Source organism: Motacilla alba, chromosome 1A (assembly GCF_015832195.1).
Source record: "Motacilla alba alba isolate MOTALB_02 chromosome 1A, Motacilla_alba_V1.0_pri, whole genome shotgun sequence".
In the NCBI taxonomy this organism is placed as follows: domain Eukaryota; kingdom Metazoa; phylum Chordata; class Aves; order Passeriformes; family Motacillidae; genus Motacilla; species Motacilla alba.
In genome coordinates, this window is record NC_052031.1 from 6,327,414 (window position 1) to 6,343,655 (window position 16,242).

General features: G+C 39.5%; 1 protein-coding gene across 4 annotated transcripts in view; it reads right to left on the bottom strand.

The window, feature by feature from the left end:
* Positions 1 to 237: 237 nt before the first annotated feature.
* The window catches only part of UPF2 (UPF2 regulator of nonsense mediated mRNA decay), a 53,993-nt gene continuing 37,988 nt past the window's right edge, over positions 238 to 16,242 (bottom strand). For 3 of the 4 annotated variants that reach the window (XM_038153365.1, XM_038153367.1, XM_038153368.1), the window contains 3 exons: positions 12,091 to 12,232; positions 8,379 to 8,499; positions 238 to 1,453 (listed from right to left, as the gene is read on the bottom strand). In XM_038153365.1, the coding sequence (XP_038009293.1) occupies positions 1,444 to 1,453; positions 8,379 to 8,499; positions 12,091 to 12,232 (273 nt within the window). In that variant the 3' untranslated portion in view covers positions 238 to 1,443. Of the gene's footprint in view, positions 1,454 to 8,374; positions 8,500 to 12,090; positions 12,233 to 16,242 lie in introns of those variants that run through there. The other variant, XM_038153369.1, reaches the window with a different exon arrangement.

The following is a 16,242-nucleotide window of genomic DNA, read 5'->3' on the forward strand; positions in this document are numbered from 1 at the left end:
CCAGGGGATATGGTCATGCTGGTGCAGGAGACGTTCCTGGAGGAGCTGAGAGTTACAACTGTGATTAATGAACATACCCATGAATGTCATGTGGAAAGAAAACTATATGAAAAAATCACATAAGACTAGAATCAAAGACCTGGAATTCCCGTCCAAACTACAGCCCACAAAACACCACAAACCCTTCAAAACATCATTTCCAAAGAACAAAGTGAATGTCAAGAGGCAGACACCGACTCTAAATTACAACACTTTATTGCAGCATTGGCAAAGGTCAGATTTCTGAAGCTGGTGAAGATCGGGCGGCATTTCTGTATGAAATGTTACAATTTTACAAGTCTCTCTTCCTACATGCAGAAACCAAAACCAGTGGTAAAAAGGATTTTAAAAGAGCTAGAAAAAAGAATTAGTAGTAACATACAGATGGGCTCTTGAACTCAATGAACTACCTCTACCTGAAAGCAAACAAAACCCTATGCTAATAAATAACAGATTGTCAGAAACAGACCAAGAAACCTCATTTCTACTTAGAAAAAAAAATAAAAATTCTACTTGTTTCCAGACTTAAATCTTTTTTTTTAAACTTTTTGTTTGTTTCAATAGACACAAAGGCTTATCAACCCATGAAGATCAACAAAATATTTGGATCCACTCCTTGACATCCTCCTGTTATGCTGACTGGCACGTTTTGGTTTTCAATGATACATACAATGGGCTCAACTATATCCCTGTCCTTAGGCTGGTGTCAGGCTGTTCCAAGCAGTACGAGTCAACACTCCGTGTTCATCAACTTCACTTTCTATTTTAAACCTTAACAGACATTTTACCTCCTTGGCTCTTCAGTTTTTCACCCCTCCCCACCCCCTTTCTGGCACATGTGGCAGCAAAAGGCTCTGCCTTAACCAAGAACGTTCTCACTGAGGAGTGTTTGAGGAGTTACCTACTCGGCAGGGTTTTCTTCTGCATTTTGCTGTTTGCTCTACGTGTTTCTACTGCAGATTTGCAGCCCCCAAAGAACATCCTTCCAACACCAAGTGCTCGAGTCAGAGACAACGTAACTTGTGGCGAGTTCAGAGCTTTATTTCCCTGCACGCTGAGCTGCCAAAGGCCTTTCCCATTCCAGTGCCATCGGCTGAACTCCAGGCTGCTCTCGGCTCTCGCCGAGCTGCTCGCAGGTCAAGCTCCCCATCTCGCCGTTTGCTTCTGCTCCTATGAGAAGATTAACCCTCAATGCGGTTCCCGTAACAAAAAGCTTTTTTTGGGGGGGTGGGGGGGGAGAGGGGAGGCTGCTCTTCGTGCCCCACGGCCCCAGCCTGTCCCAGGTTTCGGTTCTGAACGCTCTAGACTGACATGCTGAGATGTGTCCACTGCTCTCGTTGAATCGCTGGAGGACTCCACAACACCAGAGATACAGGACCTAATGAAATGACACTGGCGGCTGGGTCAACGTCTCCTGCGGGAAGAGCACAGACAGCAACCACATCAGCCTGAGCAGCCCAGAGCTCTGCGGGGCCCCAAAAGCAGCTGCCGCTCCTTCTGATACTCTCTTACCCTCAAAGTTACACGTTTCTCTTTTCTGCACAACCATTTCAAAAGGCCACACCACACAAAAGCAGGGGGATGATCTGCATGTGATAGGTGAGTAATGATTGACTCACAATTAACAGACAATTATCATGTATATAGGTTAAGGAAAGTTTATAGGTTTATAGTTATGTTGTAGCCCCTCGTGTGGCTATCAAGGGACAGCTGGGAGGGCTGGTGACATCTGACCTCCAGTCAGCATTTGAGAAGAGATCTCCACCACTGGCCAGCGAAGAAGGGGGATAATGGACAGAACTCTGGGGGCGGTTAAAGGGTTAAAAAGGGAAAACCTCCATTGGGAGGGAGCTGAGCACATGGTGGGGAAAATCTTTTGCTCCTGCCCCCCCCCCCCATAACCTTTTTTCTCTATTCAATTTTCTGTTGTATTTTTGATAAGGTTTAATAAACCTTCCTAAACTATGAAAAGTGAGTATTTCCTATATGCACCTTATCTCGCAGATGAGATGCTGAACTACTGAAGCTCAGCTGTGAATTTGCTGAAAAAAACAGTTATTGTAAATAGTTTTCATCTTTCTGTGCAGTTTCTTAATGCTTAAAAGTTCTGCAGAAATGTTACAAAGGGCTTTCCAGAGGCAAATAATTGGTTAGAATCTTTTTTAGAGTTGATTGGTGCATTTAAATCTTCCACCATCTCTTGTTCAAGAAACACATCCCTACCCACAAAAAGTCACATTTAATTCTCTCAAGAACATAGAAATGCATTGAAGAATGACACCAGATGGTAGGCAGGGGATTCAACAAGACCAGGGCAATGCAGCAGCAAGGCCACCCCAGTGTCACTGACTTCAGCACAATGCAGTTACTGCATCTGGGCTCCTTTTTAGCTGATTTTAGGCTGCAAATTAAAATTAATAATAGACATCAACATAAAACTTCAACATTTACAATTCCAAGAAAGCTCCAGGGCTACACACCCAGATTTTTTACCAAGTAAATACAACAGTTCACGTTTCTTTACATCAGTGCATAATCTTCTAGTGTTTGTTCAACAGTCATTTGATCTAAACCTGGTTTCTACTGAACATCTTGCAGGAAAAATGTTCCAGATATGTTATCTGGACATAGTAACTTCTGCACCTCTTGTACCAGATGACGCTTTCACACTAATTCTGTGTTTGTATGTGTTGCTTTGTTCTCATATCCAGTGTTTGTTTATATAAAAATGCTGTGTATTTTTGCCAGGAAGTCCTGAGCTGATGCATCATTAGAATTCACTGCAGCGCTGCTTCTATTATTTGGTTTTAACCACCTGTTACTGTTTCATAATGTAATATTCCAATTCTTTGTGGCACACTCAACATCAGAGCACTGACTATGTGCTTTCAATAGAACAGAACTTTATTTATTTAGTAGACTGACATCTCACTTGCAGAAGGTCACAACTGAGGGCAGACATCACTGAATTGCAGGATCGTGCTTTTAACTCTCCATCTGCTCCATTCTACTGCTGATGGGGAGGGAAGGAAAAAGGCTGGGACTGGCTGCATGTCTCCAACTTGGTCAAAAGTCTCCAACTCTCACCCAAACCAGCAGCTAGCAGCACATGCTGGTGGCAGATCCCTGTTTCAGGGTATCACAGCAACGTGCTGCTGCCAAAAATAGCAGTTGTGGTTGTGATATTTTATGAAAACCCCTTTGCTAGGATTTTCTTCTCCTGAGAAGCTGAAGGCCTCAGCTTCAAGTGTAAACAATTTGTTATCTGCTGCTGTGGAATGCAGCAGGTGCTTCCTCGATTGGTCAGTGTGGGATGTTTCTACTTGGTGGCCAATCCAGGAGGCAGCAGCTCTGGGACTCTCTGGGAGTCACAGAACTTTGTTATTCATTCCTTTCTATTCCTGTCTCGCCTTCTGATGAATCTTTCTCTCTGTTCTTTGTAGTATAGTTATAGTGTGATCTTTTTAAATGTAATATATATCATAATATAATAAACCAGCCTTCTAAAATGGAGTCAAGATGTCTCCTTCCCTTCACCAAGTCCTAACTGCCCAGAAAACCCACGGTAATAAGCAGTAGTAGTTTTTCCCAAACCAGGTATTTCACATCTGTGTCCAACCCAGTAAACTTGATCCAAACCTGTATTTGGCAAGGTCAAACTCAGCACACAGATGAAATTAAAACCATCTTGAGCTCTGTGTAAAAGAAATCAATTCTTTGCAGTCTCCTCCCACACTCCCCTTCCTGCCACTGACGCACTGTTAATGTGAATGAAATTCAGAGTCTGCTCTGCTGAGCATTAGCACGGCCTGCCTGCGACAGGGAAACACACAGAACCTCTGACACAAACCATGGCTGGAGCAGAACGCTGGAAGCCGTGAAAACACACAGAAACATCACACCACAGGCTACGAAATAATCACAAAGCCATGGCACGGGTGAAGCTGGGAGAGCTCAGTAAGCAGGACAACTTTACAGCTTCAACTGAGAAGTGCCCAGAAGAATATCAATAATCAACTCTTTTCTGCATGTTGCTGACACCACAAGATCACAAAAATCTCTTTATTTCTTGACATCCGAGACCTTTGAAGTTGGATTTCACACTTATCCCTAATCCCCTCATGTCCTCCAATCCACAACACTCTGCATTTCTGCAGTGCTGCATTTCTTCACAAATCTCCTCACAAACTTCCAGCTCGAAACACCTCCTCTCCCAGTTCACTCTCTGCTTTGCTTTTCTCAGCTAATCTCAATTTCCATGCTCCTTGTTCTCTCTCTCCCCTAATCACCCAAAACCACGAGCAAGAAACAGAAAACACCAAGGTGCCCATTAAACACCAATCACATCTGACTTACCACATTCCATACTGTGAACATCAAAATTCAAATAAACCACACAAGCTGAACTCCCCTAAGTAAGAGAATCTTAACTTTTGTAAGATGATAGTCTCATCTATCCATCAAAAATAAAATGCTCTGACAAAGTGAAATCAAAGTCAGTGTGTACAGTGGATTGGGAATTTTTTGGGGATTGGTAGCTGGTTTCCAGAGGGCCACAGAGCTGCAGGGATTTTTGGTAGGTAATTGTTATTATTTATTTTGAAAGAACCTTTTCAAACACAGGGGTCTTTCTAACTGAGCATGGCTTATATGTACAATTTTGCAATCCACTCCCTCTGAACTGAACTGTGATCAGGTGTGTCTCCAACTCTGCTGTCTGGGTTAGACTCACACCCTGCTTGCAGAGCTCAACAAGCACCATCCTGCCACAGCAAGCACCTGAGACTTTTCTATTATTTTTGGTTCAACTCCTGTGCAGTCCACCAGAAGCAGCTGCAGGATTTTGGAGCCCCCCTCCCATATTCCTCCCTTTGTTTCCCTCCCGTGAAACAGCTGAAAAGGGGTTTGGAATTTCTTAGCTGTGTTTGAAAGGCTCATCTCAGTAAGAAGGGAATTCAAAGCTTGATAAAGCAGCACTGTCAATGCATCAGCTTCATGACAGGTGATGTATGAATTGTGTTGGTCCAGCAGCTGAAACAGGAAATCATGTTAAATTCACATTTCTCCTTATTATCCAAACTCTGATTTTTCGGCATTAATGCAATATTCTTTATGAGGAGAATATTTAGCTAATAAAATCCCAGCATCCTGTTATTACTGTTATGCTTCATTTTTCTTTATTAAATGGGTTAAAGAGAAATAAGAGTCAGATGTAAACAGGAGACCTGAGATCACCATTTAACTTGAATATAATTTGGTTTCCCAGCCTGTACCTGCATCCCTAGGGGAACTTTGGACACAGGCAGGCCCTATATTTTCAAAACAGCAACAAACTTTGAGGCTGCATCTTTTAATAAGGAGAGGTTTAACAAAATAAAATCCTTGGTAATGCCCTGCTTCTCAACTGAAGAATTATAGGGAGAAATTTGACTTTCTTGGTAATCAATGGTTTTAAAATCATTTTATATAATGTTATTTTCATTTCACTTTTAAAACCAAGCTATTTAATGGATCTCAATCCTCTTAAACAAAGGAAAACCACTTTATATTTTAAGAAGCTGTTCCTAATGGTACCAGTCAATTTTTATGATAATCGCATCACCAAAAAAAAATTACTTCAGTAAATTTTGTGTTTCCTGAAGGTAGTAGTTTAACAGCCTGAGAGCCAAAGGCCTCTCTTACCACACAAATGCTACAGAACCAGAGGCAAGAAAGAAAATTGTTTTCTTCCCAATTCTGCTGAAGCAAATCAAGGAACTCTACTTTTAATGGAGTCACAGTAAATTATCTTTAAGGCCAGTCAGCCTTAAATGTACAAGTCTCAGAAAGAATCTCCTCCTTACAGGACCAGTACATCTCAAAACCTGAGGCAATTCAAGCAGGCAATTCCAAACAAACAGAAAAACTCCAATTTTTGATCCAGCATTTTGCACACAGTAAATAATAAGAAAACTGACAAAGCTTGCAAATCTCATTGCATTTACTTTAGTACAGAACAAGGACATTAGCAGAGGAGAAATAAACTAAAAACTGCAGAAGATTTATCTTTTTTTAAAAACATATAGAGGGCTAATTGCTTAGTGAGATCCAGTTATTCAAGGCCAAAAACATATGGAAGAACCCAATGCTCCCTTCATTAATTTCTGAAATGAACTGCTACAATAGGTACATTTGGATTTAACTTCCTAAAAGGTGTTTGAAACACAGTGCTTAGGGCATGTTCAGCAACAGAAAAGCAAAGGTAAAAACAACAAATCAATTTCTCTACTCTCAACACTCCCTGAAATGCAAGAAAGGCCTCATTCCTACCTCAGCTATCAGAACCTGTCACATTGTACATTACAGTGGAATCAACCAAGAGATTTATTTGCTTAGGTTATCCCTAACCTCAAGAATTTTAAAATAAGTTGTGTACCTGAAAGAAAGCAGCAAACTATTATTGCCAGTAAGTTTGAGTTATTTTGCAAGAAAGTAACATTTCAGTTGTGTTCATGTACAAAGAAGCAGCAACACAACGTGTCCTCATGGAAGTGACAACTTCTGTGTTACACCATTGGTTCTACCAGGCAGGAATGTGAAACCTTCTCTACACAGATATGAAAATTTACAGCTCAGTTCCTATCTGCTCAGCGAGACCCTCCAGCATCCTCAGAAATCACTAACTTAACTTTTTAACAAAGCATGAGGGGGGTCTGGGCAGAGACTGCAGTGCAACCTTCAAAGTCAGAAGACTATTTTCAATATATCCCACAAAGCAGAGGCTCTAAGAATGCAGGCAACAGACAACCTGTGCCAGTGGGAAGCCACTGGTGGACCCACAGTCTCCACGAAATGAATGGAGTTGGGAAAAGTACTAGTCCTTTACTGCAGGCTGAGATGGCTCAACTGATGCATGACTGCCAGGCAGAGCACTGCAGTACACCACAAATAAAATTTGTTGCTCCAACAAACTTCCTGGTCTCTGTTCCAAGCAGCTTCCGGATTAAAAGGAACAAAGAGTAAACCCCATAATACAAAACTACATCAGAACTGCAAGTGCATGGCACTTGAATAAGCAAACACTACTCAAACTGTTTGCTGGATAACATCTGACCTACTTCAGTCAAGTCCAAAATTGTATTTTCCCTACAACATCACAATATAAAAAGTTTTCTAAAGAAAATCATATAAAAGAAATGTACAGATATCACATCTACTGGTCTGGCTGTTGTATTTAAAGAATAACTTCAGCATGCAGCTCATGCCTCAAAGAGCAGGATGCTGCAGCTGTTAATGAAACACCTGCAAGTATTGTGGCAGTTCAGTGTATCTGAACACTTTATTCCTACAACAGCATTAGCTTACAGCGACATGAAAGAGCTAAATGGAAAGCACTACTTATTTTACTGAGTTACATCTGGTTAATTTTCAAAAAACATTTTTTTAACTGCAATATTTTAAAAAAATTTTTGTACAAGCAGTGTCTGTATGAGGTCTCAATGGAGTGAGCGATCATCAGGACGTTATCAAATGATCATAAATATGTACCATGAAGAAGCTGCAAAGCTACTGCAACTATTTCTGTACGCAGACATAGTGCATTACATTAACTTATTTGCAGTTTACAAAGACAGACCCATTAGGAGGTAAACTGTCCCTTCCCAGTTGATGCTCCTATCCATCCACCTTCCAAATGAACTTGCAAAGAAAAGAGAAACTTGAAAGCAAGTCTGCATTTCACTGAAACTCTGTCTGTTCAAATGTGTGCTGCAGGGTAATCTAATGGTTTATTTGCCAGCTTACTCTGAGTGAGACTAGACACATACTAAAGCCTCAGAACAACTATTAAACAATCGGGAATGACTCTTTTCATGTTAATGCTGGCTTGACAAAACCGTAACTTGCACACCATAATGCACACCATAAATTGAAAATTCTGCTCCCTCTTCCCCACCTTTACTATATTCATATTCCATTCAGGGCATCAAATACAGAGGAATAGCTGTCAAATTCACCCCACAGAAAGAGCATGAGAATTTCTGCACAAACTATAAAAAACCAATCCTCTCCCCCTCTCATGGAGAAAGCAGACATGCATCTTTATCCTTCCCCCTACAAATAGAGGATCAGATTCTAGCAGCCATTTCACAACTGAAAAATAATCTTTTGGCTTCCAAACTGTCACAGAGGTACAGACACTGGGTTAGAAACACAAAACACTGCTTGGCATTTTAAGAGAATGCTTTAGAATGGAAACGACTGCCCAAGCACTCACTACAGAGATCATTATCTCTTTCAATTATGAAGATAATTACTTGCCTAGAACCAGAATTACCACATTTAAAGGAAGATTGTCCTACCTCCCACCGGTTTTAAAGATTAGATCTGCATTAGGTGCTCCCTTCGGATGCTGGTAACGAGGCCGCCGCTCACGATTAGTATTTGCTGGAGCTGGACGCTGTGCCAGAGACTGCAACATTTCTGGGATTTCAGGCAGAAGAAAAGGAAATAGAAGAAAGTTCAATACATTTTCTATGGATCGTTTTTACATAGGAATTTACACATGCACATCTCACTGCCATTTACACGTACACTTCACTGTAGAGTTAACACTCGAGTTATTCCACATAAATTATTTACAAAAACTTACAAATCGCATTGCACAGCTTTGATAAACCCAAGCTACCCCACAATATGAACTTGCATTTCCAGATGTTCCAGCACATGGAACTGCCAGCAATGGTTTTCATCACAGATGCTCAAGAAAAGACCTGCAACCTTTTCTTTAAAAGCACATCAGCCACCACTTTCTTCATCAATGATCAGGAACAAAGACTCACAGCCCACGAGTGGCCTCAACATTAAACCTCCCTGGAATAGTAACAACTGGACAATGCTGCTGCCAATTAAGGACTCAGCAAGAGACCTGTCCTAAAATTAGGCATTGCCGGTCAGGTATTTAAGTCTAAGCTTGGCATAATTGGATCATTTTCCAGGGAAGACAGGCACCTGAAGAAGGTGACTCAGCTGACCTACATTGCACCAGCTGTCCCACGGATGGAGTTTTTCACTTTATCATCAGTGGGAATAAAAAAAAAAGTGCAGAAGTGCAGCCCACACTACCCAGTTTAGCCCTGGACAGCCAACTTATGGGCATTTTAAACTAGGATAGTATTGTATTTTGACACTGGGTAAAACTCATTATCTAAAACTTTATTTCATTTTTTAATGATTAAAAAATGTTTCTTTACCAGGCTAAGTTAATGCTTATTAAGGAACCAATATAATTACAGATACATGATAGGAGGTAACCTCTGCCAATCTGTTAATACATCTAATGGAAAGTATTCCTACAGTCCACCTGAGCAGGGATCTACATTACTCAGCAAACAGACAGATGGGATAAATGAAGGGGAAAAGTGGAATAAGCTGTTAAACAGATTATGTTTGAAAGTCTGCTCTGTCTGGCTCTCCAGTCTCTGGTAATCTCATTGGAGACACACACCCATCACCTGCTGCACACACACTGCTCTCAGTGGGGCTAAACTAGAGACTCTAATGAGGCTCCCTCACTATTTACAGAATGCAGGTGAAACGTTCAGTGAAGTTATCCACCCGCTCTTGGAGAAACTGGGAAACTGTGACTGATTCAATATCTGTGCCAACAGTCAGTGACCCCTGTATCCATGTTCTGTACACTGAATTCAGCACCTGGCAAAGGCAGCCACTGAACACACTGACAGCCCATGTTTGTAAACATCATGAAACACCAGCCTTCCCAACAACCCCTGTGCCAGGAGAGAGCTCTGGGGGCAAGGAGGAGACTCAGGAGGAAAACCAGATGCCAGGCAGGCGTGAGCAGCAAGCAGTGAATGAACAGTACATGCACATCTGCCTCTTCTGTTCTCCACACAGCAGGTGAAAGGAAATCTGGGACTGGGAAGTTCAGAACTGGAGAATGTAGCAGAAGGCAGAGATGGCAGGGGAGCACAGTGAGTTTTCTAGGCTGAAGGCACATCACTAAACCTCCTTGATTCTTTAGTGAAGAAAAAAATAATCTACACAGAAAAGGACCAGTCTAAACTAGAGAACCACCCAAGTTCCTAATAGTTCTTTAAATTAAAAAATCGTTGTAATATACTAAGCTCTGCTGAAACATTACATCTTTATCTGATACTACTTTGAAGTACATTGGTGAATTTCCATCTATTAGCTACCCTGTGCAGATGAAAAGAACAAGTACATGTGCAAACATTGGGACAACCCTGAGGCATTCTTCCAGAAATTGAGAATTCTTCCTCCCTCAGTAACTTCAAAGCTTTAAACAGAAACTTAAACCCAACACTTTCATTCAATGAGTAGGTACCAACTTGTCACAGACAGGATGACTCTTCAAAAGTAACGATCAAGCACACAAAATCTGAATAAAAAAATTGTTCCAAAGGTGAATGTAATTTGGTCTGTTTAATTTAGCCTGATTAAAAGGTCCTTCTTGGTTTGGTTTTACTCTGTATATTACCCAGGTTAAGATGCATCAACAGCTGTTTTAAAAAGGGATGTCAGTTATGGAAAAACCTTTCGCTTTTGTGCTGACTTCCTTCCTGTATTGTTTTGTACACAGCAACTAAATAAAAACCTATGAGAAAATTTTTAAAAAGCCTATTTCCAGTTATCAATTTGTATCAGTTTTCTGATTTTGTCCAACAGAAATAAATCAATGTGATCCTTTTTTGGATATAAAGCACAATTGGTCACAATAAAGTCCTAGATTAAACAGGTTCATTTTAGATACCAACAGTCATTTGACAGTATAAAACCCAAATGCCTTGACCAGTAGAAATGTTAGAAGTTTCTAATGAGGAAAAACCCACAAAGAGTCTGAGCGAAGCACTAAAATGTCTAATTCTAGAGTCTCTCTCTACCTTTTTAACAAGTGGGCTTTATAAGAGCCAAGTGTTTCAGGAAAGTTTCTGCTAATTACCATGTTTAACACTAAGAATATTGTGTTACCACTTCCGAGCTCTGCAGACACTCACTTTGGAAGATACTCCTTTTTACAATTACAAGTTTAGTTCTGGTACTATAGAAGTTCTGCAGGAAGTACTGGATTCCACAGTGTTTTAAAATTAAAATTGCTTTAATTTCCCACTTCTTGATGAACAATGACCTTTCACTAAATGCCTTAAATGAGATTTCCTGCTAATTAACTACTTACACTGTGATTACCACCAGACTACAACATCTTTACCAAAAAAAGCAGAGCAAAAACTTCTGAGATGTTAAATGGAAACAGTACCATAAGACATCAGCTTTATTGGTCTGGCTTTGTTTACTATGTGAGTAAGCTGAGGGAAGTTGAATCTGAAGAAAACCACAACCCAAAACAAAACACCCAACAACAGAACACATGACGTGCACCTGTTAGGGGACTGTAGATCTGCTGTATTAACTATTTGCTTCAATCTGTGCAGGTTCCAAAGTGCCTGACTTGCATGTCTTCAAAACACAAATTAATGATGTAATCTGTACAAAAACCTTATTTTGTTAATATATGCTTATGCTCCAGATTTGACTCCTAGCACCTTTACAATATGAAGCTCAGGTAACATTTTGTATTTCTCTGGTGAAGGTTACCTCAGGACTTGCAAGTCTAAGGAATCTAGATATTATTAATATCTAAAACACCTATTAATAGCTTAAAAGCAGAGCTTAAATTGTCCAGAATTCATATTGTATCCAACTCAACTGTCATGCAGTAAACATCACACTGATTTTGTGTTACCTTAATTTTTAAAGAACAATCACAGATCTTCCCCTTTCCCAAAATAAATGGAAATGCTGAAATTTGAGACCCACTTGAAAATTCCTTTTCATGGAACAGCTACAAAAACTTCTTCAAGTATAAAGACCAGGGAGGAAACAATAAATGACTAAAACCAAAATAAAGGTTTCCCATAAGTACTGCAAATCAATATTTAGAACTTCAGCTGCTAATCATCCCATATAATGATTTCTGCAGATCCACAAAGGCTCCCCTGAAAAAAAAAAAAAAATCCTTGGTGATTTTCTTACCTTGATAGTCCTCTTGTTCCTGCCGTTCATTGATATCCAAAGTGAGCTTTTTCATCCTCATTCTCTCCTCCTGTTCTGCTTGCTGCTGGTTCCAATGGTTTGCAGCAAGTTGGGAAGACATCGGTACATTTAGGATCTTAAACTGCAAAGGAAAAGAAGTTTTAAAATGCCCATCAGAGAAAAAAACCCAACCAATACAAAACAATCCAAACTACAGAAATGCTATGGTTATTTCTAGGTTATTTCAATGAAGTACTTTCTACAGAAGTTCCTACTGTGAACTGTGTTGTTGGTTTGTTTTGAACTTCTATTTCACATAAAGCAGCATGAGAAAATGCAAGACCTGCTGAAGACACAGAAAAACACAAAAAAGGCTGTGTTCAAAACCTATTACACACAGTATTCATGTGAACAAAACTGACTGTCTTTCCCCAGGAAGGCACAGCCATATGCTTTATTTCTTGTTTTCAGACCAGCTGATTTGCCCACAAAGAATTGCCCTGGTCTTGAGATAAATGCACCACAGCTGGTTCAGAAAGCTGCATCTCCCTCTTCAGGTCTCTTCCTTCCAAAAAGATGAAGCCCCCTGAGCAGAATATCTACTGCTACTTGTGATAACAGAGGAAAAACACTTCAAGCATTTCACACATTCCCTGGAATTCTCTGGCCAGTACATTTCTTTTTAAGAATGATTCTGGTTCCCCAGTGCTTCTTCTTAGTCTAGAGACAACCATGGTGTCAGATTGATCTTTTCCTCCTCCCCCATACCCAAATGTGCCCACCACACATTCTGATTTAAATCTATTATCTGATTTGCCATAAGGCACACCAGGTAAACTTGGCACTCCCACAGAAAAACCCTCTCTCTGGAAATCCACCTGATATTTCCAGGAAGGTGTAGGGTAAGTGATTTGTTTTTCCTCAGACTCAGAAAATCCAATTTGTTACTTCTACATATCTATTTTTTTTGCAATTGTTCCAGAACAGAGAAATAATTCTTAATCTTAACCACAACTGAAACAACAGTTCTAAGAAAATCCTTAATGCTAAAGTTTGCAAACATTTAGAAAAATCTCTCTTCCTCCTTCAACTCCATGTCCATTAGAAATAAGTATTTCTATGCCATAAGAAGGGTAATGCATTTAAGGATAATCACTCCCAATATTCCACGAACTACTCTGCTCCTTGTTACTCGTCATGGGAGATCTATTCCCAAAGAAACAGAAGTAAATTCCTAAATGTTCTTTGCTCTTAACACTGTCAAAAGCTGCAGAGAGAGATAAATTATCAAAACCTCTGCTGAGAAGATTTAGAGTAAAAGCAAAATCTTCACCACCTGTGGCTGGTATTTAATGCAATAATCACTGAACAGTCTCAAGGTATCTCAGAGGTTAATGCCCCACTAGCAGCAGTGATGAGTGTGAGAAGACTCAGATGAAGCACTGGAAAATAAACTGTCTTTGAAACAGTAAAGAGAGACTCTTGCAAAGATCTGAGAAAAACTTGGGTGCAGTAAATCCCTAAACCCTACTAACTCCAAGATGTATTTAGATGAGATTTTTTGGGGGTTGGGGTGAGGGTAATAGAATATTATACTGAATATAAATATGAGCTTGTTATTAAGGTGTGCAGGGAAGAACAGAAATGAAAGTTGAAATTCCAAGAGCAAAGTAAGCTCTGGTTACTAATTGCTGAGCAGGCTGTGCAGGTTCCCAGATATCATCACATGAACTTTACGTAAACTACACAAATAACTAATGCATTAGCAGCATTTCATGATAAAAATCATTCCTCAGCTTCACCATTAAGCTCCTCATCCATTTTAATATGTCCTTTGTATTTTCTCTGTTCTATGGATTTACCAGCTAAATAGGATTGGTGTTTTCAGACAGGATGCCTAAAGTAGAAAAAAACCCTGAACTATAGAAGGGTGCAAATGAGAGAAACAGATACAGAAAAACAGCCTGGCATTAACAAAACACCACTGAGTCACTATCTCAAGGCAATCAGCTGCCACCTGAAATCAAGTCACTAATGACAATTACTACAGGATATGATGATTACTGAACAACTGAAACATTTCCAATTTGCAAACAGTGAAAAGGTGCATCAAAAACCTCTTATTAACTCTGTGAGATGCGGGCAGGACAGAGGATCTCACTTTAGGGATGCCAAACTGAAGGAAGATCAAAAATCATTATTCATAAGACTAGACCACAAATTTTATAAAAATACCATAAAAGATCAAAAATTTCACATTCAGGGAGAGATTTGACCATTCCATGGGTATTACCATTCTTTTATGAAGCTTTGCTAAAAATCTTTCAAAGGGAAGATAATCTTTTGTCTTGGGCAGTAACCAAATTTCTTGACTTTCTTTTTACTGTCTATATCTCATTTTAGTTCATACCTACCTGGCATAAAACTTCTTGGTTCAGAAACACCAAATGGTACTAGATACAGCTCAGCTCTGATCCCTTATGATGCCAACATAATCTCCCCTTGCTCTCTCATGGCTTATGGATAAATCACAATGCCATCACTTTAATTTCAAATAACCATGTTAGGTTCTACTGCTACTAGTTTTCTAAGTTTTGAGGACAAAATACGGTGTCTTGTCACTATCAGCCTGCAATGACCATTAATTTGGATATATGCAGCTGGTAAATACCAGTCAGTTGCTCTTGTTTTATTTCCAAAAAAAGCACTTGTCAATGCTGCACTAAAATCTGGGTGGACACTGATGTGACAACTGAGTATAAGGCAGCTGGACCTCCACTAGCAAATATTACCCTTGGGAAGGAAGCACAGCACATTCCATTTTTCCAACATTTCTTGTTTCAGGAGCACACTGACAAAGCACACAGAGACTGAAATCATTACTAGCAGGGTGAACAAGTAGGCTGATGTCATTTATCACTGTGGTGACTGTGCAGATGAAGTTACTTACAGCTTCCCAGGTTGCTACAAACTTCTTTTGACTGTTTTTAAAAGGTGAAAGTTTACAGCTATAACTTAACAGTGAATCACTTCAAAACTCATTGCACATTCTGCTCATTCAGATTTAAAATAAAGCACTGTAAGAAGGAATAATTATTTTCTTTTCAACTCCACCTCTTCTTTCCTGCTTATTTTTCTATTAAAACTCTGTACTAAAACACATTTTTTTCTGAATACAGAACTATGGACAAAGAAGCCTTTCATTAATTCAAGTGTATAAAGCAACTGTTTTCTACATTTCTAGAAACACTGAGAGGAGTTTTGGCAGGAAGAGCCTACTCCAAAAACCAAATATTGGGGGAGGAGCAGGGAAAACTCTGAACAAGTTCTGCTTTCTTTCTAAGTCACATTTCTGCAATACTTTCCCCTTTACATGGAATATGAAGATCCCAAAATTCCTTGTAACTACAGATACTCCTAGTAAATTATCCTGAAAAAGCTAAACAATATTTTTTTAAAAATGGAGTTCTCTTAAACCCCTTCTCAGACCAATGACCACAGCTAAAAACCTCCCACTCAGAGCTTTTTGTAGAACTTTGTATACCACACTGAAGTTCCAGGAAAACAGAATAACCACTTCCAAAATGGATTTTTGAAATGTGTTTCATATGAACGAAGAGAAGGAGCCTACTCCAGGTTTATACACCCCAACAGCTACACGACTGTCACAGTTTAGGTAACAAATGTAAAAACCAAGTAATGACATGGATCTAAACACTTGAAAGGCTCAAATAGATGGTATGAAACTATTCCTTATGCTTTCCATATAAATTCAGAATAATTTATTTTCATCAAATTATACAACTAAAATGAAAAGATTTCTTTAAAAGCCCTAAACCATGACAAGAAATACATGTGGAATGTGTTAGGTAGAGATTTGTGTACTGTGCATTTGCTGAGCTAGGAAAATTCAAACATACACTGGAGAAAAGAGCCAAGACTAACATACAGCTTAGCTGCATGAAGCAAGGAATTAGTTTGTTTTATCAACCTGATTTCCATTTAAGTTTCTCCAAGAGATTCACTCCATGAATTCTGGAATAATCCCCTAACAGTGTCTTCAGGGATAATGACTTTTTTTTCTTCTTGCAAGGTGAATAAATTCAGCCAAGTGGCAATTACTTAGGAAATGGAATTTAGCAATGACCATAT